This window comes from Balearica regulorum, chromosome 1 (genome assembly GCF_011004875.1).
Source record: "Balearica regulorum gibbericeps isolate bBalReg1 chromosome 1, bBalReg1.pri, whole genome shotgun sequence".
Classification (NCBI taxonomy): Eukaryota; Metazoa; Chordata; class Aves; order Gruiformes; family Gruidae; genus Balearica; species Balearica regulorum.
The window spans coordinates 134,843,341-134,861,917 of NC_046184.1; the positions used below are offsets into that span (position 1 = coordinate 134,843,341).

The window sequence follows — 18,577 nt, forward strand, 5'->3', positions numbered from 1 at the left end:
TTCAAATATTATACCTTTGAATCAATGATGGATAATGTAAAAATATTTCCATTCTTTCAATACAGTAAGATGCTCTTTGCAAGGGATATTAATGGACACAAGTCTTTATCCCCGAGTGATGGAAAATGCCAGTACATTACCATGTCTTTCTGATTACACACTTTCAATATATTTTTTCCCCTCCCACAGTAATTTTGACTTCTTAGCCCTGGCTTTGAAAATATGTGGGTTTATCTTAGATTCTTTCATGATAATGCTTTTCTTTGATATGCTTGCCTTTGTTCTGTATCTGAGTACCAGCAAAGCCTCTTACCAAGACAGGAAAGACAGAAGAGTATTCTTCTCACACTATCCCTGAACAATTTCTGCAACTTTATCTATGCAGCCTTTGTAAATGGAACTGCTACATCAAAGAATAAATATAATGTGGATGTATAGGCTTTCAGGTGGTATGGAGAGCTTCTGTCTGAAAATTTATTCTAAATTCGTGTGGGTTTGGAAAGGATTTTCTGCTTGTTTCCTGTATGGCACGGGATGTTCAAACTCTCTTATCCTTGGTATTGTTCTTTAGTATCAAATAGCCCATACCAAATAAAACCAGATTGTATTTTTGGTAACTGGGAACAGCAGGTTCTGGAGAGTTTAAAATAGATGACATATGATACCAAGAATAGCCCGGTGCAACTTAGCCAACCTGAGAAACTATTCAAACGGCAAACCAAAATGGAGGGCAGTTCTATACTCCATGCTTTCACTAACATTTATTTTGCCATTTTTGCTTTGTTTTGCTTCAAGCTTTTAATTAAGATTTCCTTGGCTCTGCTGACCCATTTCTATATTGTTAAAGGCAACAGAAAAGAGGCTGCCAGGATAGCAGAAGAGATCTATGGAATAGTCCCAGGTAAAGTAAAAATAAGGACACTAACATTCAAGTGTGTATTTGCTACATTTTTGTAACTTGAGGATTTAAACCATCGAGTTACTTGAGATGAGGAATCTGTCGCTAAATGCATGGGTGAATGTTTTAACCTGAAGTGCCTTCCATTGCAGTGTCTTTGCAGTGTCAGTATGTGTTGGCATGAATTAGGTGTGCAAAATATGAGACTCCAACAATTACCCAGCTAGAACGAGGACAACATTTGCTCAAGGCACTACGGTAAATAAAAAGATTGTTCTCGGAAGAAAGGCATTCTTTAGCAGGGGTTACAGATGGTTTTACTAAATAGCTAGCTTTACCGCCAGAGAATATTTAGGGAAAAGTTTTAGCATGTTGATTTTCTGAAAGGAGATACTAGGAGGATAAAACTAATAACTTTATTAATCCAAGCCAAGAAACCCTGTTTTGTTAAATCAGATGATAAAAATGGATACAGCTAAAATTATTCTGAAAAATATACAGCATGGGAATATATTATATTTAGTAGGTAATGTATTTTTTGGGTGGTTTTTTTTTTTTTGCAAGTGATTTTGTTCCTTCATATCATTGCCATAATAATGGACAGGTGTTAGCAAGCCCGGTAATTCCACTAATTAAAATGACACAGTATTTTAAATTTACTACTAATGAGAACATATTTTCCTACTTGAAGTTTCATACCAACCTTGTGACATCAGAGATTTTTATGTGACTCATTTATTGGGCACTTGCTTCATGATGAATATTGCCGCCATGAACAGGCACATGAGTGAGAGCAGAACATGGGTGGCGCGAGATGCACCCAAAGCAGAGATATTAAGATCTAAGAGAAATACTACAGCAAAGCATTTCTTACAAAGCATTTTTATTCAGGTGTCTCTCTCTGTGTTATTAATTTATTTGTTATTCTCCAGAATATAATTCCAATCACTTATTACTGTCATTTTTTTCCAAGTGCCTTCATGCAATTGTGGTCAGACACGTGGCAAACAGCAGTTTTTCCTTCATGCAGGTTCTTGTCAAAGTGCCTTGAAGTTTAGCAGACTGCAACGTATTTTTATCTGCAAGTTGCCATTTACAAAAAGCCATTAAGGATAATCTTTCAAAACATACGATCGTGTTGCTGGGGCACTATATTGGATTACAGGTGGAGCTCCACAGCCTTTCTCTTTGCCGTGAAGCAGTGGAGCAGCAGCAGCAGCAGGGCTGCTTGATTTATCTATAGAAATTTAAAAAGATACAGTGTTTTGAGATATGCTACTCACAACCGTGAAGGGAAGATGTGCCCCGTATGGGAACTATATTTGCCACACGTTTCAGGGAGGTAGGTTGCCGTGGCTAGCATGGAAATACGCAGCAGCATGTGTTTTCATGGTGAGGCGTGTGTGTGCATACACATGCATCGGAAATGCACGTGACGTGCGCTTGCATACGCTGTACAATATACATAAGAGGTTAAAGCAAGCCCTGGAGCTCTGCTGTCTGAGTTATTTCTGAATCTTCCTGCTGTATAAGGGCTCTGGTTTTTGTCACTTGCAACGTCTTCTAACTTTTTGAACTGAGCTTGCCTATTTCAGTCGTCAGCATGATGATGAGGGATGTGGGTTTTTTGGATGTTTTCAGGAGAATGTTTCTTGGTCCCTACCTGGGTCCTGTTTCCATCATTTTGCCTGCTGCGTCCTACTCGGTCCTTAGGAGCATGGTCACACATTGTGCCAGCTGGCCTTTCCATGTAAGCTTTTTGCCTTGGGAGCCCAAGAACAGCTCCTTAAATAAATGGAAACAAAAGTAATAGCTGTAGCTCAAACCGTAACCCCACGAGCCGAAGTGCATCCCAGTTCTCCGGTAACAAAAGGAGACTCCCTCGGCCAAGGCTGAAACCTCAGCTGTGTCCTTGGCCTGAAGTCTCCGGGGATGTGTCTGTGCCTCTCATTGATTTCTCTCTGCCTCGGGTAATACCTGAATTGGAGATAAATCACCCTTTCCATTCTCTCTGGTGTGCAGCATAGCTGAAAAAATTAAACAGGACAAGGGTTTCAAATACAGTGCTCATGGGGTTGCTGTACAACAGAGCATGAATGCAAACACTGGTATTGCTTCTGTCCTGTGGCACTGTAAATGCAGCCGGCCTTTGGAGAAATACTACACACTGTGTCATGGTATGGTTATAAATTTTAATATAGGACAAGTAAATTTTCTCTCCACTTGAGTTGCAGGGATTTAACCCAGGCTGACTGACTATGCCTGTAGGTAGTAGCTAGGCTAAGGAATTTTTTTTCCTGGCACATGAATAGATTAAGATAAGAAAAAGGACAGGCTAGCATACATAAAGAAGTCTGAACAGTTCAACAACTCAAAATGATTAAGGAAGAAAAATAAAGCTTCAGGCAGATTTTATTTTTCCATGTCTTTTCTGAAACCTTCCAGTGAGAAGGAAGATGAAACCTGTTACTTGGTAGTCTGAGCTGGAGGATATTATTTATGAAATTGTCAGTTCAGGAAATAAAACTGCCAGGGACATGCCAGAATTCGTTTGATGGACAAGTCATCCTCGCATCTCCCTGCTATGAGTCTCTCAACGAAGTGCAAGAGAAGCTGGAATACGATTTGTGACAAAAGTTCCCTAGGAAAGATGGAGGCTGATATGGTTTTGAATAGCAGAAGTGCAGGGTTCTGAAATCCCTGGGTGAGTCCCAGCAGCACTAAACTCATGGTCTTTGCTGAAGCATGTTTTTAGCTATTTTTAAAAGTTCTGCCAAGAAGCTTTTGTTTAGGTCCCTTAGTGAGCGGCCGGATCTCTCAGGAGTGCTGAGCCCTCAGCTGCTCTGCTGAAACCAATTTATCAAACAGTTTCACCGTTGACCCCACATTGATTTCAGTCCTGATCTGCATTTCCACACTGCTGTTTTTCCCCTGTCCTCCCAGGATCTGCTTTTGTTGCTTGCCTGAATTAACTTTTCTGCATCTGGTGTTCCAGGCAGCTGGGCAGACCGATCCCCTCTTCATGACGCTGCCTTCCAAGGACGCCTCCTGTCTTTGAAAACCCTGATTGCACAGGTAAATGCCCACAGGTAAAGAAAAGATTGGGAGGCAGCATAGTTTCTGTTGAATTGCATCTGGGAGTTGGTGAGCTGGTAACAGACTGCAGCAGAGTATAAGAAATGCAGCTGTATAAATAATATATCTGCATACCCACCTTTGGGCATGTGTTAGTTTGCTTAGTTAGGATGCTGGGGACAAGCCCAGGACAAAAGCTGTTACAGCTTGTAGTTTGCTGTATGATAAACAATGATCCTTGGGCTCTTTCTCAACGATAAACCATGCAAACCGGGCTTGAGAATAGGGACAATATATTTATCAGCTATTAAAAAAAAAAAAAAATCGGTAGAAAGCTCTAAAAGTGCATCTTGCTTTGCAAACCAGCAAGCATTTTCTTCCTAAAGAGAGAGCTGTCAGCCAGAAACCCTCTGCTCCAAATGGATCCAAGTGCTCAGGCAAAAGAAAGAGAGGAGGAAAGAATATACTAGAAAGGACAAGAAGCTGGACGTGAAAGTGGGCAGCTGCAAAAGAACAGGTTACAGTTCTTTGTGCTTTGCCAACCATCTTCCTTACCGCCTTTGCTTAAACTCAGTGCCCTCATCTGGCACAAATGAGCAACTGACCCGCCCCCCCCAACCAAGGCAACTGCAGGGAAATTAATTCCCTGAGTGTAAGTTCTGTGACTTGGCCATCAGACTTTTTATATTTAAAGTAAATACTTTTTACCAGTGAGGCCACAGCTCAGGCGAACAACGTCCTCAAGGAGTGGAGCTGCCAGTATAAAAGCTTCAGCTCCAGACACCTATGGAGGCATGGCTGCAGCTAAAAGGCATTGCTGTTTACGGCCAGTTTTCTCCCTCCCACTTCCTGATCCCTCTTTCCTTCACCTGCTGATATCAAATGATTTTATGGAAAAGGAAGTGATGGAGGTTAGAGATAATAAGGAAGAGGGCTCAATCATTCAGGACTTTGCCGGTTTTCTGACCCCCTCCATTTCCGTTTGTGCTGACCTTACATCATCTCATTAGAGAGGGCGACCCAGAGTTGTGTTTATACGCTAGATGCCTCAGTTATACACTGGTCATGGTTATGCACTGGAGAAGCACCCAGTGTTGTGGTTATACATCATTTAATTAGTCCACCCTTTCTCCTTCTCCCAAAGACATTTAATTTTGGGAGTGAAGGATGAGGGTCCTTGCTGATGAAAAAAGATCAAGGCAGCAATGTCTGCAGAGAGTGAATTGGAGCTAATTCACCACAGCTTGATAAATGTAGGGATGAAGCTGTCCATGGAGCAGCATAATCATTGCTCATGGCTTCTAATATAGTTACACTAGTAGCCTAAAATTAAACATGGAGCTATGCTTTAGAGTATACAGGGGACACTCAGAAGTCTCTGCTGTAGGACCATAGTTTTCAAGAAAGCCAGTGAGGCTTCTGCTCCCAGGGGATGCCTGGACATAAGGGGACAATGGAGCACTGGAGTTTTAAAAGAGCTCAAGAACTCACCAGTGCCTGTTCCAGCACCGAAAGAATAGTTTGATTTTTCAGATACATTGGGAAGAGTTTATAACCATCTGAAAAACAAGGTTTAACATGAGCAGTGTTTGGGAAACAGCTATAGTAAGATCTATAACTCGATCTCCATTTCATAATGGAAGGGATTGCCCAAGATATCAATACTTATTATTTCATTTGCAATGACTGTTTCATTTTTTAAATATATGTATCTGAATAATGATTGAGAATAGTTCTCTTCTTATCTGGACTGTCTAGAAGACATTCCTCTTGAAGGAATATGCTGATCATTAAGTATGAAACTTCTATACAATTAGAAAATGGAATAATCTCAACATTTTTTCAAGGTTTTATCTATTCCCCTGGCATTGATGTATGGGAAATTTTTAGTGACAGCTTTTACATTAATAATGCTTTCATGTAACTGAAAAACGATTGTTTTTCTATCACAGAATTTCTATCTTAAAGTGGTTACAGTGGTTGCTTTTAATGCTCATTGCATGGGGACTGGTGACTTTTACAGTGTTACGTTACCCGCGGATACTTATTTTTGCCCATCGCCTTTGCTGCTGCCTACGGAAAAGTGCATTGCTGCCATCTTGTGAGCTGCCTGGTTTATAGCACGTCAGGTAGAGACCAACTGTGTTACAGAATACAAGACATCAAGCAGAAAATGGAGCTGCTTCCAGACCTATTCTCAGATGTTGTAAAATCTTAATTACCAGGAGATTTAGCTGCATTCTGGGGAAAATGCCTATGACAATTGCTTTCTCCTTTGTGAATACGTCTGGTTTCTGTTCGCACAGGAATAGATTTAAGAACTGTCATTTAGGCTAATACCTGTAATAAGGAATTTGTAAATCACAGTTCTTTCCTTCCAGTGTAAAATGTTTCCTGGGTGGTCAAATAAGAGGAACAGGTTTATGGGTGGGATTTGTATCATCTATTTTATGGGTCTACCAGGTACTTACCACCTCTGAGTGAAACACCCTGGGCAACCCATATAGTCGGCAGAAGTATCTTTGAGACTGAATTCATCTGAGCTACTAGAAACAGCTGCTTTAGCATGGGATGAATCATACCCCAGGGGAGACTGTTTCTCCCCACTGAAGGAGCCGAGGGCTCCAGCCAAGCTGCTGATACCTGTGCCAGAGGCATCCCCATTTGGGGAGGTGAATCCCACCAGCTGGACTTAACAGGGAAGTTAACATCACCCTTATAAGCTAAAGAAATGCAATGTCTTTCCTGTGACTGACCGTGCATTGTAAAGAGCTAGAAATACGAGACACAGCTTGTCCTCGCTTCCTCCTTAACCCCATCACCAGCTGCAGTCTTTGGGCACGAGCACCGAAGCACTGCACAGCATTAATCCAAGCCATGCACCTTCCCCGGACACGCACCCTCCCATGCCCACTGCATGGGTCTCCCCCACCATGGTCTGACCGTCATTTGCACCCATGCCGGCCCCAGGAGAGCCGTGTGTTTCGGGCAGGGCTTTCCCCTCACACCCCCTGCCCTGCGTTGCAGGGTTTCGATGTGAACCTGGTGACGACAGACCGTGTGTCGGCTCTCCACGAGGCCTGTCTGGGCGGCCACGTCGCCTGTGCGAAGCTGCTGCTGGAGAACGGCGCTCAGGTGAGTCCGGGGATGCTGGTGGGGATGCCTGGAGCAAGGATGCTCCCCGCATCACCGGGGATGCTGGTGGGGATGCCTGGAGCAAGGATGCTCCCCGCATCACCGGGGATGTCGGATGGGCTGCCCGTGGGGCAGCGCAAGGATGCAGATGGACAAGAGCATCTCAGGCAGAAGAGGGAAAAAATAAAACAGTGCTTTGCTTCTGTGGGTGATGGATTTTCCTTCCCCTGGTGGCTGCTTGGGTCACCTCGTTATTCTGTTTTGTTTTCCCTCCGTATGTGAAATGTAGTCACGATTGATGGAAAAGGAATGAGAAGTACTAGGTGAAAATAACCTTTAATAAATTGACTTATCCCTTTTTTTCCCCTTCATAACAATCACTGAGATTGCCTCTGGTTTTCTGTGGGATGGTTTGGGAGTCTCGTGGAAGTTAAAATAGACGTGCACCAAGCAATGAAACAATTTATCTGCTAATAAAATAACATTTCACCCAGCTGGACCTAAGGTAGAATACATGTTTAAAATGGAGATACAGGAATGAATGAAATATAAAAGAATATATTTAATTCAGCTGGGTTTTCAAGTACAATTTATATGGCAAGAAAGTGAGCAACACCAAAACAGGCAATCAAGCTATACTCTGCACAAGAAAATGCATTTGTTAACTTCCTAAACGGTAAGCCAAATTTCAATCCCTTAGAAAGATGAAAGGAAAACCCCTTTCTGCTTAGTTTTACTTGATTTTGGTATATTAATAGCATTATCTTTTTATAACTCAGAGAATAACCTCTGAACTACCTGTTGCTTTCCTAAGAAATTGGCCTATTTCTGGTATAATATATAGCTCCAATGTTTTTTGTTTTTTGCTTTTGCACCATTCTCTGTTTATACATAAAATCAACAGGCAGTTGTCTAATTTCTGGGAGAAAATATGCCATTCTGCTGGTCTCCTTTATTGCTCTGCTCTTCTTTATTTCCTTTTTTTTTACCAAACCATTTACTCCACAACAGCTGCCTTACTATTGTCTTTCCTCTTTTACCAGTCAAACCAATGCCCAGTGGAGAGGGAAACCAAAGAAGTAATTCTTATTCTTTTTCTTCACTTATCTCCTTGCTTACCCTTGTTTATCAGCTTGCCTGAATCGCTGGCCCTGTTGTGCAACGATGCTGACAGACCCCCAGGACCTCCAGCAGCTCCAGCCACATCTGTCCGATGAGACTGGGGAGTAGGCGGGGGACAGTGCTGGGCTGCAGGGCTGCAGCATGTAATCTGTCTGAAATACAGATACCCCCAAAGCATATCTGTTTCTGTTTGGGTTTTGGGTTTTTTGTTGGTGGTTTGGTTGGTTGGTTGGTTTTTTGTTTTGTTTTGTTTTGTTTTTTTCCTGTCTTAGAAGTTGTGCTGGATGGGGGATAGTTTAGCTGAGCAATTAGCAGAAGGGGAGGAAGTTCAAGGAAGAGGACGGGACCTGTAGTGATGATGCTGTTGAAACAGAGTCTTGGTTGAAGCCCTGCAATTTCAGGAAGAGCAAGCTGCATTTTGGGCTCCAAAATCAAAGCAGACAGATGTCCCCCATGCTGTGGTACCTGGTATCTGCCCATAGCACACCAGCTTGCCCACCTCCTGGCCCTGTTATGATTATTTTCCAGCCAGGTCTGTTCCTCCACTGTTTTTCCACAAAGGTGAACAAGCAGAGGAGGCACCAAGGAGCACGGAGCTGCCTCCTCCAGAGTACTTGCCAAATCCACAAGTGCAGCTTCACACGGGGGAGCATGCCCTCATGCTGGCTGCTGCACAGTTGGAGCCTGCTGAAGATGGCAAGGACTGAAACACTGGAAATGGCAAGAACTGGCTTATAGTTGTGGGAAAAACACTTTGTGGGAAAAGGAGTTAACTCATACAGCATCGTAAGCAAGTCAGTAGTTCAAATGAACAAGGACAAACGATGTTTAGGAAGGTATCAACTGCAGACAGTCCACTGCTGAATTACTCAGAATAAACCAATAGGTTCTTAAACATCTCTGCCTTTCTCTGCTTTAAAGGCAAAGTATCTTGCTAGTTAAATTGTCTGGGCTGAGGTGTTTCTACCCTGGCGCTCTGACCCCCTTGAGATAAAGCTCCAGTGCTTGCACTGGTAGCAAAGTCCTCCAACTTCTCTGGTGGCCCAGGACTTCTCCAGCCCTTCCTCTCCTGTCACTTTCCTCTTCTCCCTGATTTGGAAATGGCACAAACTGCCACATGCTTGCATAATGCCTTGCTCTTCTCCAATGTGCCACAGAATTAAAGACATGCAGATTTGCTGCATTAATTGCCTCTGAGGGCTTGCTCTGTAGTTAAACATAGCAGCTACGGCACTGTGCACAGCACAAGCCAGGGGCTGTGCTGTCCCAGTGGACAATAACGAATGGTGGAGTTCTTGCCAGGTATTTACATTGGAGGTGGAGGAAGGAAATTTTTTCTCTTTTATATACACACGTACACACGAACTCTTTCAAGCTCCTTTTCTCTTTGGGGTTAAGATTACGTTTCTGTGAAAATTTCTTTTGCTGGAAATGTGTTTTCAGGTGAAAGTATTAACCGTGAAATAAATGTTTTCATTTAAAAAGCAAAGCCATTTTCATCTGAGTAGATTCTGGCTTTGGGTTGGTGCAAACTAGATTGTCATGAAGATACTCAAGTTCTCCACATTAAAAAAAAAATAAAAATTAAAGCCTGCATTTTCTGAGCAATTCTAGGAGGAGCCTTCATAGAAGGCAGTGTCGCTGCCTTATGGCACTGGCTCTTTGGGAAAAAGGGCAGACCTCAAAGGAGAATGTTATGTGTGTTGTGCCACAACGTATAACTCTGAAAGTTGTTAACAAAATCAATTCTGAAATTGAACAAGACAAGCGTCTTTTCCTGGTGCATTTCTGGTGCAACTGGCACGCTGCAAGGGCGTTCCTCTTAAATTGAATTATCCTGAGCATGTCTTGCTGTTCCAGGTCAACGCAGTCACCATTGATGGGATCACTCCTCTGTTTAACGCCTGCTGCAGCGGCAGCGTGGCCTGTGTCAACATGCTGCTTGAATTTGGAGCCAAGCCACAGCTCAGGAACCACCTTGCTTCGCCCATTCACGAAGCAGTCAAGAGAGGTAACGTTCAGGCTGTGAATGAAGCGAACAATAACTGAGGCATACATCTTTTGCTGATGTTAAAATATTTTAAAAAACCAACCAAAACTTGTCCGTACTGGTATGGATAAATAGGTTTGGCTTATTCCCAGCTCTTGTGCCTCATTGGTTTTATCTGGGCGTATTCTGCTCTGCAGCACTTCAGTGACAGCTCTTCTCTCCACAGGTCACAGGGAGTGCATGGAGATCCTTCTGGCCCATGAGGTTGACATTGACCAAGAAGACCTGCAGCACGGGACCCCGCTCTACGTGGCTTGCATGTACCAGAGGACAGACTGCGTCAAGAAGCTTTTGGAGCTAGGTACACCTGGAAAAGGGGCCGGGGGGGTGAGCTGTGGTGGTGTGAACCAGCACTGCTGGTCGCTCCGTGCTGCCTCTCCACTGCAAACATCATGGGTTAATTTCACAAGAGGTGTTTGGGCAGCCCAACTCTGTGAGACTCGTCTGCGGCTATTAAAAATTTCACCTGCATTCATGAAGAATTTATGATTTCCTCATTAAAAAAGCCCTAATTACAGAGGCCTCCCTGAGACTGTCTGAATGTGAAAATAAAATACTTTAAGTTTTCTAGAATGATAACGGGAAGCACAGACAAGGCTGGCTAATATTAGTGACCAAAATCAACTCTTGATTATGATAAACTGCCATGCTAAGCATTAACTCCACCTGCTTCTCAGTGGATGATGAAGACAGCAGTAAAGCTGCTTGAAAGAATAATCACTGCAGGTCGAGGCACAGCCTATGAGCTAGCATAAATTTTTGCCTTCACTGTATATTAGCTGACTCGCACCTGCTCAAAGTGTGGCTCTGCTGTGCCTGGAGAGCCCAGGGCAAGCATTTCGCTTGCTGTGCTCCCAGAGTTATTACAATGAAATGCCTAAAGGGCCTTTTTTCCCTGGTAATTAAATTAACATAATCTATGTTAGATTTTATGTTATTAACAAATCTAAAGGGCATATGGTAGGCTTTGAACATCTATTGGGTTGAAGGTCAAGCTGCTCAGCTCTGTCCATCGCAGACAGGGTTAGGTGGCTCAGAGGACATTTATACAGCAGGTATTTGACCTGCTGAGTTTTGCACTGCTCCTGCTGAGAGACATGAAGGGGGCCTGTGTGCCATCCATCCTCACTTATAGAGGATGGTGGAAACCAGCTTGTGTGATGCAGGTTCGGACAGTTCCTGCTGCCTCCCAGGTCTAACCGTGCACTCTCGTTCACTCAAGGAGCCGACGTTAACGTGGGGAAGCGATTAGACAGCCCCCTCCACGCGGCAGCAAGGAAATCCAGCGTGGAGGTAGTCGTCTTGCTGACAGACTACGGTGCTAACCCAAAATGCAGAAATGCTGAGTTCAAATGTGCCTTGGATCTTGCTGTACCCAACAGCAAAGTGGAGCAGGCGCTTCTGCTTCGGGAAGGTAATGGTTTCCTTTCTTCTTCTCCTTTCTTAAGTAGAACAGTATTTATTTCCTTTACCTAAGTACATTTTCTTAACTGCTTTTAAATGCAATGCTCTATATAAGTTCTCTTAGCTTTTCTACTGATTTCAGGCCTGCAGCACATGACACACAAATGACTAAAGAGATTTCTGTTTTGTTGCTAGATCTGCCACCAAGTGTCAGGGTTTTAGTGGGTAAATTGATCAGTTGTTCTGCGCTTTCTTTTCCTGTCTACTGAAGGAAAACTACTTTTTTTACCTATGAGGACTCTAAGGATTAAAAACTGCCTTGAGAGTTTACTCATTGATAATATTTTAGTACCGCCATCTTCTGTTCAGCCTAGCACCCTGGCTCAATGTCCTGCTTCCCGCAGAAAAGCGGCAGGAGCGTGTGTGCCCTCGGTCACCAGAGGAAAGCAGAGCTCTTTGCCGGGTGGCTGTGCAGCTCCACCGCACGCAGCTCTTCCACGCGGTTCACGGGGCTGCAATCCCAGCGCAAACCAGCAGTGCCCTTTGCAACTTACTTTCAGCCTTCCTACGATATTTCTAATTATCTTTCCAGTCTATCGGAAGAAACTCCTGAGCAGAAATGAATCTAGATCCTCTTGTGCCATTTACACCTGCATCACATGCAGCCAGAACTTGATGCATCCGATAGCAATATCCCTGGGATAAGGACATGCTGAATTAAGTGTCCCTCTCCTCCTCTAACCTCTGCATTTCCCAGCTCACTGGTAGGCTGTTAGTCAGCCTGTGCACCCCGGGGCTTTGCTGGCACGGAGGGTGAGTGGTGCTCCCCCATGCAGGCGGCCTGCCACCCTCCCGGGCACAGCTCGCTCCCCGCCAAGGAGCAAAGCATGGTGTGCACGGAGAGCCTGCTTCCAGCTGCAAAATAGCTCTTGGATGGTAAATTAATATTGTCAGTGATGCGCATAAGCTTTGTGCTGACCCTCCGCACACAGGTGGGTTTTATAGAGGAAATTAAACATTGGCTTAATATCCTCCTGTCCTTCTCCCTTTCTCCATGGCTTTTCATGCAAAGCTCTAATTTGTCATGTTTAAAACCTTCTGGGAGGACTTTTGCTTGAATGCTTCTCACCTCTCGTGACTTCTGTCCCCATATCTGAGATGTTCAGGGCTCAGAAATGGCAGGCTATGTGAGCAAAGGCAGTGCTTGCAGTTGTCCTGTTCCAACTGTTCCTGATTGAGAGTTTGTGTAGATAAAGAAATATTCCAATATTAATAATTTTCTCTTCCTGAACCTTCTTTTTGATTTCCATTTTCTACTTGTCACCCTCTCCTACCTTACAGTCAGAGGGACTATAGGGGCACTTGAGCTCCTGTTGACTCTTTACTTTTCAAAAATGAAGTTTCCTCAGTTTCCTCACCTTTCCCTTCAGTCCTGCTTTCAGATATTTTGCTGTATCTAACATCTGCATCTGCCCTTTTCGCCTACCTCTTCTGTGTTTTCTGAGGTCTTTCGGTATGAATTAAGCACCCCACGAACCTGTCTTGAAGAGTTTTCTTTACACTCCCTGACTTTTCTGCTGTGGTTACTTAGATGGCTCCCTTTAATTGCTCTCCTTCCTAGCTATTAAGTGATGTGAAATATAATGTTTCTGTTTTCCTAACTGCTTTGGAAGATGGTTGCTTTTTTCTTCACTTCCAGTGATAGTAGTACAAGTGCTTGTTTTTCTATATATCCCATTTTTTTCTATTAATTTCTTCTCAGGGACCATTATCAGCCTGTTTAGGCTTCTACATTTTCCTGTAGTAAAAGCATAGACTATGAAGCTTATCTGGAAGACATAAGCATAGACTTTTAAGCACAGACCTCTACCCCTTGCTTGTCAAACACTGCTGTGATTGCTACTGTTTGGCCAGAAACTGAAGGGGCAGGGCTGATCCAGGGCTTGAAAACCGAGCACATCTGAGCAGGCATAAAGGTTCAACCTGGAGCAGGTCGAACCAAGCTGGCCTCCCCGTCATCCTGACAAGTCCTCCAACAGCTTTCCTACCAGTGGATTCTCTGATGTTTAACAAGAGTTTTTCACATGTGGCAACCTTTTCCTCAAGGCACGGGAAGGACAAAAAGGCTTCATTTTTTTGTCTTTTTAAAATTTTTTTTTATTTTTTTACTGTGGTTGCCTTTTTTCACAAAAATTTTGGGGACTTTCTATCTTCAAGACATTTTCCTTTCGGTCAGACTTAATTAAAATTGGATGACCCATTAAGAAATTATTTTGGGGAAAACTGATAGACTGACTGACATACATAAGTACTCAGAGACAGCGTGGTCATGTAAAAGGGCTGAGTTGCAGTTACTACCTGTGCAGATGCCTGGTGAGACAGCCGTGGTTGGAAGAAGCATGTTCTGTATATATGAACAAATAACTGTATTTGCCATATCCACCCAGTTATGGTTGGTCTACACTGAGCACCTCTGCAGCTCCCTGTAATCCCTCTTCTCTTTATCCTCACAAGGCTGCTGGGAGTTGTCTTATTTCCTGAGCAAGGACTACGCATCCTGGTGCTCTCTCTCCAGTGCAGACACCTTTATGGCATTTTAAGTAATTGCTCAAGAAAAGATGCAGAAAAGGTGTTTAGTGCTCATAGTTTTCAAATTGCTGACTCAGTTTTGACTACATATGTTAAATATGAGCAATAATGTATTTCGCTCTTCCTGACTTCAACAAGTCATTGTGTAGTGCTTGATCAGATTTGCAAATTTTGCTGGTATTTGATGCTTTCTGACTTAATCCGGTGGTGGGGTTGGGTGTGCTTGTTCTCACTTTCTTTTCCGCCCCCCCAGGTCCTGCCAGCCTTGCCCAGCTGTGCCGGTTGTGTATCAGAAAGCATCTGGGTCGGTCGTGCCTATATGCAGTCCACAAGCTGCACCTGCCTGAGCCACTTGAGAACTTTCTCCTTTATCGATAAGTCTGTGGCTATCTTTGCACTGGAAAAGAAAGAGGAACAAATGGTTGGCTGCTCCAAAATTATTATATCAAAGAAAAAAATCAAAGACATCATTTACTGTCTGCTGTGGATACCAAACATTAGCTGCTATGTGACAGTGCAAATTGAAAACACCTTTTCACAGACAGTGAATGATATTATGGATACAATTCCTCACAGTCTGTTGCCACATCCACTTACTCCAGCCTGAGAAGTTGTAGTACATAAACAGCTCACCTGAGATGTGTTTATAGATGCACATGCACACATCCACCCACCCATAGACACACACAGAGATTTCCCCTGCATTTAGTGTTATATTTATTCCTGTAATGTCTGTGCAGCTTCTTCTTCTTGTCTATCCATTCTCACTGTCAAAATCAAGGTAATGGCTGTTATTCTTCCACTAGAGTGAGATTGAAAGCCTTCAGTGCCCAATGTCAGCCATATTTAATATATTGCACATCATTTGTCTGCTTTGACTTCGCATCCTCCACCTCTGTTCCATGGTCTAATGGAGCCGTAGCAACTTCCAACAGGCTCTGGCTGTCCAGCTGCTGCACGTCCCCTCGCCCTGAGCCCAGCTGCCCCCAGCGCTGATACATCTTGTCCTCTGAAGTACAAGTGATGTTACCAAAGCAGGAGCAGGGGATTGGAGCAAGCACACAAAAATGTGTGAAAGTCTTAAAAAAAACTTCATCTCTTCTAAAAAAAAAATCCCTCCTGAGATATATCACCTAAGATCTTACTGTGTTACATGAATAATTTTTCTTAGCTGAATTCCGGAGCAGAACTGCAAATGTTTTCATAGGTACAGCAGGTCAGCTTTAAATGTCTGTCCTTCGAAAGGTTTAAAGATAACTAAAGGAATGAGTTGCTGCTCTTCTTTTGGGCTTGGCATGCTTTGATGTTTCTCAAGACAAGTCCTCAGACTGTAGAGCATGAGAGAAGCAGGGCCCCTAAGGATGGCGTCACTTAAATGTTTTCCTTGATGGATATCGCTCACTGTGGGGAGAAGTTTGCAGGCTTGTCTGCTCCCTCATCCCCTGCTCTAAAGGCTTTCATCACCTTCCCACGAGAAGGGATTTTTAGAGTATTATGACTTTGCCTATTGTGGTATTAGTTTAAATATTGTCAGGGTTACTAGGTTGGACACAGCAGAGCGAAAAATGTTCACCTCTTTGAGTTGAGAAATGTGGGATCCAGCGACTGGTGCAATGCTTGCATTGGCCTGTAAAGGTTTGTTTATTCTTCCCATGGAGGTTGTTTTGAGGGCAGAAATGTTTCTTCAGACCTGAGTTTTGGTAAACTTCTGCCATGAGACAGGCAATGGCGTTTCACTAGTTGTAGTAGAACAGGAAGCAGAGGTAAAAGGAGAGTCTGTCTCCACTTATCTCAACTTCACAGGTCCGAGAGGCCGATGACACGTTCTCAGGCTATGAGACGTACTGGTTTCATTATGAACTATGCATGCCAGTACCAATTTTCACTGCCCATACATCTTAAGTCAGGGGGAATTGTCCTGCTGGAGTCTAAATACAGGACTGGCTTCCAGCAGCCTTTCAGCTCCTGTCCTGCTCCAGCAGCTGCAGCCTCTCTGGTCCAATGCTAATCCCTTAATTTCACCATGACAGTCCCCCTCTCTGGGACATAGGTCTAATGTTTCCTGCACTTTCTTAATTCAGCACAAGTAAGATAAATTGTGCTCCTAGCAGTTCATGAGACTGAACCTGCAATGTTACAGCCAAAAATGAATGTAATTTTCAGCCTGTGTTTGCACATATTGAACGCTATCAGACGGCAAGAGCTATAGCCCATGAAGTTGTCAGTGACATGAATGACCTTGCATAGTACAGTACATCATGAATCTCAGAGATCTGAGATTTGAACTCTAAATTCTCAAGAGCCTCTGCAAATCAAATACTATCAAGAAAGCAATGTCTATATTAATCTGATGTCAGCAGATCTCTCTGTCTTATCTTTGTTGCCAGCTCACCTGCTCTGTTAATAAGGTGGCAGTCAGAATACCATCTAAATAGAGACATAGAGCTGCAGCTATGTGCATTGCAATCAAGGAGCTAAGGCAATTTATGGGATCTATTTCAGAATGTGTGATACTGAATTGATTTCCTACTGCGATCATCAATGAAAGCAGTATTTCACTTGCATAGGATTTTAAATTGAAAAAATATATCGCCATTAAGAAAATGCAAAGTCTATTCAGCCTCCTAGAAAGGTTTATGTTAAGAAGCAGCATAAGCTGCCCTATATTTATTGCTGATATTAGCTTCCTATCAAAAAATCACCTCACCTTTGCTTCCTCATGAAGACATCATTCTTTCTGAAATTCTGTGTATCAGAGAATCTGGAGGGAACAGGGCCTTAATAAATCAGAAGAGAAGCTCAGAAGTCCTGATGTTAAGAAATTTCATTAGAAACTTTACCTGGACTTTCTTGCTCTTATTTCAAAAGATTAAGTTACCCATTTAATTCTCATTGACTGTGCTTTGTGTTGTAACAATGCACGGAAATATTACTGAGGAAACAGCTGGAGGAGGCACTTCATTTTTTTGCAAATATGCCATCTCATATGAGAATAGGGAAAGACTGGGACAATTTTCTAGGAAACCACTGAATCTTGTTGGTGATTTTTCAGAATGAGTTTGAAAAACATCTGTCAGATGTGGATACAGCTGCTTTTCCCCAGGCAGGAGAAGGGCTAATTAACCTTACAAGGTCTCTTTCCTTCAAAACAGGTGGTGTCTTCTCTGTCATTCTATGATCATTGACAGAAACCAGTTATTTGGGTAAAATATGATTTTCCTGGGAACACAAACATTTTTCTGTGCTGCAATGTCCACTGCTATACCACATCCCTATGACTTTACTCCCAACAACTGCCAGTACTATCTGCTTCATGAAAAGTGCTGCATACCTCAACAGGAACGATTACACAATATCCTGGCTATTGGAGAAGTTTTTCTGAACCACAAACACAGATTCTGAGTACAGACACTGACTTGCAGTGTAAAGCACGAGCTTGGGCTATGGATGCTCACTAGCCATAAAGTCCCTGGTCCTGAGTGTATTTTGCAGGAGTGGTTTAAATAGGTTACTGATGTGCAATATAAACCCAAAAAACTTCCTTTTATTATTCTCAATCTGCTGGGCCACTTTTCAGTTTTCTTGTCCATTATGAGAGATCCAGTGTGGATCACACAATGCCAGTGATGAGGACCTCACAGATGCCAACCTAATCAGATGTTAACTTCAAGCCATCATTCATTACTTAGTGTATGTCTATCATTGCTCGTGATCCAAAGCTAAACAAAATTAAATGGGCTTTGTATCAGCCCTGTCTTTATCTTTAAAATAAGCCGTCTTCATATCTATGTTCTTTCTACCAGTAGATGCATTCCCATGTTTCCAAACATCTTTGCAATCCTTTTTTTCTTTTCTTTCCCCCACTGTATCTTTTCTCACATCGCTAAGCTCTTGTTCATAAGCATGTCTTTCCTGATCAGCTTCTCCTGGATTCACATATTTCTTCTCTGTCACTAAGAAAACAGTTTTGTTTTCCTCCTCGAGGAGGCTAACTCTTCAACAGTGTCGTGGTTTTACCCCAGCCGGCAGCTGAGTACCACGCAGCCGCTCGTTCACTCCCCCCCATCGGGATGGGAAAGAGAATCAGAAGAGTTAAAGTGAGAAAACTCGTGGGTTGAGATAAAGACAGTTTAATAGGTAAAGCAAAAGCCGCACGCACAAGCAAAAGCAAAGCAAGGAATTCATTCACCACTTCCCATGGGCGGGCAGGTGTTCAGCCATCTCCAGGAAAGCAGGGCTCTATCACGCGTAACGGTTACTTGGGAAGACAAACGCCATCGCTCCGAACGCTGCCGCCCCCCTCT

General features: G+C 43.2%; 1 protein-coding gene across 2 annotated transcripts; it reads left to right on the plus strand.

Moving 5' to 3' along the window:
- Nucleotides 1–701: 701 nt before the first annotated feature.
- Nucleotides 702–14,710, plus strand: ASB11 (ankyrin repeat and SOCS box containing 11). 2 transcript variants are annotated; one of them, XM_010309249.2, is made up of 7 exons: nt 702–901; nt 3,894–3,973; nt 7,001–7,108; nt 10,091–10,241; nt 10,447–10,581; nt 11,503–11,694; nt 14,527–14,710. In XM_010309249.2, the coding sequence occupies exons 1-7, from the start codon at nt 724–726 to the stop codon at nt 14,649–14,651; spliced, it is 969 nt and encodes a 322-aa protein (XP_010307551.1). In that variant the 5' UTR covers nt 702–723; the 3' UTR covers nt 14,652–14,710. The 2 variants fall into 2 exon arrangements, with proteins under 2 accessions (XP_010307551.1, XP_075599052.1); XM_075742937.1 differs by lacking the exon at nt 702–901 and adding an exon at nt 2,111–2,240.
- Nucleotides 14,711–18,577: the final 3,867 nt, after the last annotated feature.

Coding starts and splice junctions, on each gene's coding strand:
- ASB11 (XM_010309249.2), top strand. CDS start 724: ATGGAGGGCAGTTCTATACTCCATGCTTTCACTAACATTTATTTTGCC. Junction 902..3,893: donor GATCTATGGAATAGTCCCAG/GTAAAGTAAAAA, acceptor CTGGTGTTCCAG/GCAGCTGGGCAGACCGATCC. Junction 10,242..10,446: donor TCACGAAGCAGTCAAGAGAG/GTAACGTTCAGG, acceptor TTCTCTCCACAG/GTCACAGGGAGTGCATGGAG.